Genomic DNA, 5520 nt, shown 5'->3' on the forward strand with positions numbered 1-5520 from the left:
GACATTCACAGTCATCCACCATTATCACTGGTCTGGTTGTAAAAGCAATCTTCCAAGCCGACTTTCAACGATTGCAAATTGTTCCTGAACAACGTGTCGAATGCATTCAATCCTGTTGAATTGACGAAATGAAAAAAATATGGCTGGGATAACCATGTTAAAAGAAGTAATGATTTTTGAAAATTATCTTATGATAATTATTATTTATGTTAAATATTTTATCCATAAAGACTATAAATTAAGCTTATCAATACATATATATTAAAAAAAAAAGAAAAGAAAGAAAGAAACGCCCACTAAACTTTCAGCAATGAAAAATACGATTCAGATACTAAATTTAAGGAAGTGTTTTACTGTAATAAAGCTCCCTTTTTGTCGTCTCCTTTGCTTATATACTGGAGATTTGTTCAGCTTTCGAGTTGTGGCTTAAGTTTTTGCAGATTTTATTCCCATGCCGAATTTAGTACTCTGCCTATTTTTCCTCACTAAATTTGAATTATGTCATAAGTTTTTTTTTCTGTTATGAATCGGAGGAGTTACACCCACTTTCTATGTCATAAATTTCTACTGGTATATTTTTTAACGTATTTTTTTCGTCTATAGGAAGTATAACCAGCAAAATTATTCTAAGGCAATGGATTGAAACTCCAAATATTGACGTATGTTATCCAATCCAATCCAATCTTTGACTTACAAGGCACAATGCGCCATTTAAGGGAGTGCTCAGGAAAAAAGAAACAAAGGGAGAAAGCTGAATACAGGGAGAAAAAGCAAGCAGAAAAGAGAGAACAGAAGAAAAACAAAAAGACATAAAGAAAACATTAACATGAGCAGTCACATTTCAGCATTGATTTCCAAATACGATCATCGAGATACGTATACGATTGAGCTACATAATCGTGCATGGTTTCAGTAACACATAGAATTAGACTGTTGCAGTGTTAAATCACATTTGACCGTCAATATCAAAAGGTATACGTATTGTATCGCTTAAAAATTATATAGAGTAAATTTTAGGTATATGTTATTAGAATTATAAATAAGTTTTGTGGCAGCAGGCATAGGCTAATCGTAACATTAATCTGATCATCTTAATTATTATTCAATTGAAAGATGTGTAAACAATTAATTAGCACCCTATCAAACAATCAACTAAATAATCAATCAACTAATCAAATATATCAATTAGCCAATCAACCAATCAATTATTAAAGCAATACATTTTAGCTATAGAAAAAACAGAAGTCAAAATCATACAAACAATTTTATTAACAACCAATAAAAATATTACCTAATAATACTAATTAATTTATTGATATTATTATCATTATCATTGACATTATTATTACTATTACTATTATAATTATAAAATGTATTATTATTATTATTATTGTTATTATTATTATTATTATTATTATTATTATTATTATTATTATTATACGGTATAACAAAAACAATCAACAATCTTATGCATGAGTTTGAAGTCCTACTTTATGGACAATAAATAGCGTTCCTGTACCCTAATAGTAACCCAAATTCTCAATTTAACCCACCCTAAAAACCAATCAGGTGCTTTACTGTATTTTCAGTATATTTATGATCCTAAACCCGAAAAATATAAAATATTAATATAATCTAATAATAGGCCTAGGGCCTATACCAAAAAATACAAAATGATATACATCTTTTGATATATGTTATTGAATTTATGAGTTTAAATAATGTACACTCAGGTATGTTTTAAATGATTTTTGTGCGTTATATTACTGGTAGCTTAATATGATAATAAAGTTTTGTAGAATAAAGAAACATACAGTTATTAGTTTATAACCGCTCGGCATCCTTTATATTATTTAGAATAATGATATTTATTTTCTCTTAACTTTTAGTAGTATATTAATATAATAATAGAGTTTATAATTCTAATTGTAGTCGCAATTTATAATCATAATTAATTGTGTTGAATGTGTTATGATCTATAATTTGTCGGTCTTGTTTTTTTTAATTTAGAATAATGACTTTTTTCGTTTATTTGTATAACCATGATATTACGATGGTGGAATTTATAATTGCAATTTGTAATGGTTTATAATCGGCCGGCCTTCTTTATATTCATTATTCCTTTTTTTCTTAAAGTTTTTTAGTAAGATATTAAGTTTATAATGCTATCATTAAGTGTATAATGCTAATAATAATAATCAAAATTTGTATAATATATTATAGTTTGGTTAATAATCCTTCGACCTTGTATTTTGTATACAGTAATGATTTTTTATTTGCAGTTTTTAGTTTAGTTTAGTTTAGAGTTGATACACATTGTAAAGCATTATGTATACTCATATGGTGCTAATGAATTGTTTTAAAATACTTATTATGTATTATTAAATAAACCGATTCATTTTTTGTTTTAAAATTAAAATAGCAATCATATTATCAATTAAAAAAATTATCGATCGCTCTATGCTTTATTTACAGCAATTCTTTTTTAAAACACATGTGACCGTTTAACAGTACAGTGTTATTTTTTTTTTTTGTATTAAGATAATATAATCATTTTTATAAACCATTTTATTTATAAAAATTATCTGATAGACCTACTTTTTGTTTTTCAAAAGTACAATAACAACTAGACTTACCGTACTATGTCTGTTTGAACAACAGAACATAGGGCTTCTTCCAATGCTTTAATGAGAAATGAAGTTGAAATTGCAACAAAAAGAAAAGTCGTTAAAACGTATAAAGTAAAAAAGAAAAAAAAAAACACAGAAAACCAATATAATTTTAATTAAGTGGAAAAAATAAAGTGGAAAAAAAAAAGAAAACAAAAAACAAAAAAAAAAGAAAGTCAATAATCTATGTAATGAAAAATATACGATAATGCATTTTTCTCCATTTTTTATAGCTTCATGTATACCGTATATTTTTTTAAATCCGGGTTTAATACGAAAGTGTGAATAGCCTGCAACTAAATCACGAATATAATACTGCTATTATCATAATATTAGGCTTTTGTTATTAATGCATTTATTATTATTATTACATATTTATTATTATTTTATTATAATTATATTTATTACTATTACATTATGTATGATTATTTTATTATTATGTTTTGATAATTACTATTATGATGATAATGATAAGTACTATATTATGACGACTATGATGTTAATGATGATTGTGGTGATGATGTTTATTCATTTAATATTGACACATGTTTTTCATTGATGTTTAAGTAACAAACAATTTAATCTAAATTCATTTAAAAAAAAACAAATTCATAGAAGTATGTGAAATTATTTGTAGCCTACTGAAGGAAAAAAAAAGATCAAATTATATGTAAAAGTTGAGAGAATTCTAATGCCAGACTTCAATGCAGAATTTGGCATCTGGAACATTATTTAGTGGTCTTGTTGGGCATGTTAACCTTTATACTTTTAACTACAAGCATGACCTGAGAAGTTGACCTTAACACTGGTGTGAGCTTGGTAAGTGTGAATAGCCTGCAACTAAATCACGAATATAATACTGCTATTATCATAATATTAGGCTTTTGTTATTAATGCATTTATTATTATTATTACATATTTATTATTATTTTATTATAATTATATTTATTACTATTACATTATGTATGATTATTTTATTATTATGTTTTGATAATTACTATTATGATGATAATGATAAGTACTATATTATGACGACTATGATGTTAATGATGATTGTGGTGATAATTGTTCGCTGGCTGTATGAAATGTATGTTATCACATCTTTTACTGGGTAATCTTCGGGACTGCCCTCCCATGGCAAAAGGGAATAACTGACAATTTGCTGTTTTGGAGATATTAAGCAAAACGTGTAATTTATTTAGCCCTAAAATGTGTTTTAGCATTTGATTTCATGGTTAATGTACGGTATTCAAATAGACAAATAATATTTCTTCCAGTGTAGCACACATTTTTTTCTATAAATATTGATTTTTGCGCTCAAAATGTCAGTTATGCCCTTTTGCCATGGGTTTTCTGATTTAAGACATGATGACAAACTTTGGCAAAAGGATATAAGTACACAGTATAGTTCCTTTCAACGCAATTTTAAGTCAGATGATTAAAAAATAATTAAATATATAATTTCATAATTATGTTTGTCATGTATAGACTATAAAATAAATGTACAATAACACCAAAAAAATATAAAAAATAAATAATAATAAATACTAAAATTACAAACGATTAAAAACCCATGTATAGGCTAACCAAGTATACAAACGAGAAATAAACTTAACAATAGTATGCTATTATGTATCAACAAAGCCTGGTGTTAGATCGAGGACCAAGTGAGTAGGGGACCTTAGGGACCCCTAGGGGTCGGGGCCCGGCAGAAGAGCGAGTAGGCGTTACGTCACTGCGTGAAGGATGTATGCGTATGTGAAATAGAAATGTTGTTTAGTTAGAATGCACGTGTGACTTTCTATGTAAACGTTAAACAAGCATTACAATTATTTTATATAAATTTTATTTACAAAGTAAAATAATAAATATATATTTTAAGTCATGTAATTACATTATAAATTAGGCCTATTATTATTATTTTTATTAGAAATTCTTCTCTGTGATCCAAATTCAACTAATAATAAAATGGTAACAAATATTATTGGTTTTTTTATATTCTAATAAAATATTTAGAAAATGTATTATATATTTAGATTCAGATGGAAAAATAAGTTGTTGTTTGCTTAGTGAACACAGTTGATTCGATTAAACTGTGCCGTTATATCTTTTTGCCTTGTTATTTGCTATAAATAAACGAAGTAGTAGTGCCTTTATGCCATTGTTATTTGCTGAATAAATGTTGTAGTTGTGCCTCGTTGCCATAGTTATTTGCTAAATAATCATTTTAGCTGTCCCTCTTTGCCACTGTTATCTCTAGTTAAATGTGAATTGTTATTCTGCCATGGTTAATTATTTTTATTAAACAGTTACTATTTTCCCATAGATTTATTTCCATAGTATTAAACTGTATGCCATTCAAAGTAAGGCCAGATTATATAGCCTAAATTAACTTATCTTGTTTGCCTAACATTAACTAGACATATGCTGCTGTCAAGAAGAATACTATTTAACCATTTTCTATTTACAAACTGTGAGTACACAAAGAGTAAGAATAATACAAATAATAAAACTTAATAAAAAAAATAATAAAACAAGCAACCTTCATTGTTACCAGGGAGAAAGCTCTCTTCTGCTTGGTTGGCTGTTGAAAGAACGTCACGCTTCAGCGTATCACAGCCTATCTTTGCAGTTATTCCCTTTTGCCTTGGGAATTTACTGAAAATTGTGTAGTTATGCCCATTTCCCATGCCCCTATCTAGCCCGGGAGACACTTTTTTACAATTTTTGTTTGTGTCAACATATGTAGCTTGATGTACTGACCCCACTAGGCTATATAACTCAATTTCGCCAAAGATGTCAGTTATGCCCTTTTGCCATAGGGGTGGGGGGTGGCAGTTTAGGCTAATAT

At 27.4% G+C, this 5520-nt stretch overlaps 1 protein-coding gene across 1 annotated transcript in view; it reads left to right on the plus strand.

Moving 5' to 3' along the window:
- LOC117106216 (L-rhamnose-binding lectin CSL3-like) overlaps window positions 1-2722 on the plus strand; it is an 8210-nt gene extending 5488 nt beyond the window's left edge. Inside the window, exon 5 of the mRNA XM_033247562.1 lies at window positions 604-2722. Coding sequence (XP_033103453.1) covers window positions 604-689 — 86 coding nt within the window. The 3' untranslated portion in view covers window positions 690-2722. The remainder of the gene's footprint in view (window positions 1-603) is intronic.
- Window positions 2723-5520: the final 2798 nt, after the last annotated feature.

This window comes from Anneissia japonica, unplaced genomic scaffold, assembly GCF_011630105.1.
Source record: "Anneissia japonica isolate Jap-2015-1 unplaced genomic scaffold, ASM1163010v1 scaffold827_len218306_cov157, whole genome shotgun sequence".
Lineage (NCBI taxonomy): Eukaryota > Metazoa > Echinodermata > Crinoidea > Comatulida > Comatulidae > Anneissia > Anneissia japonica.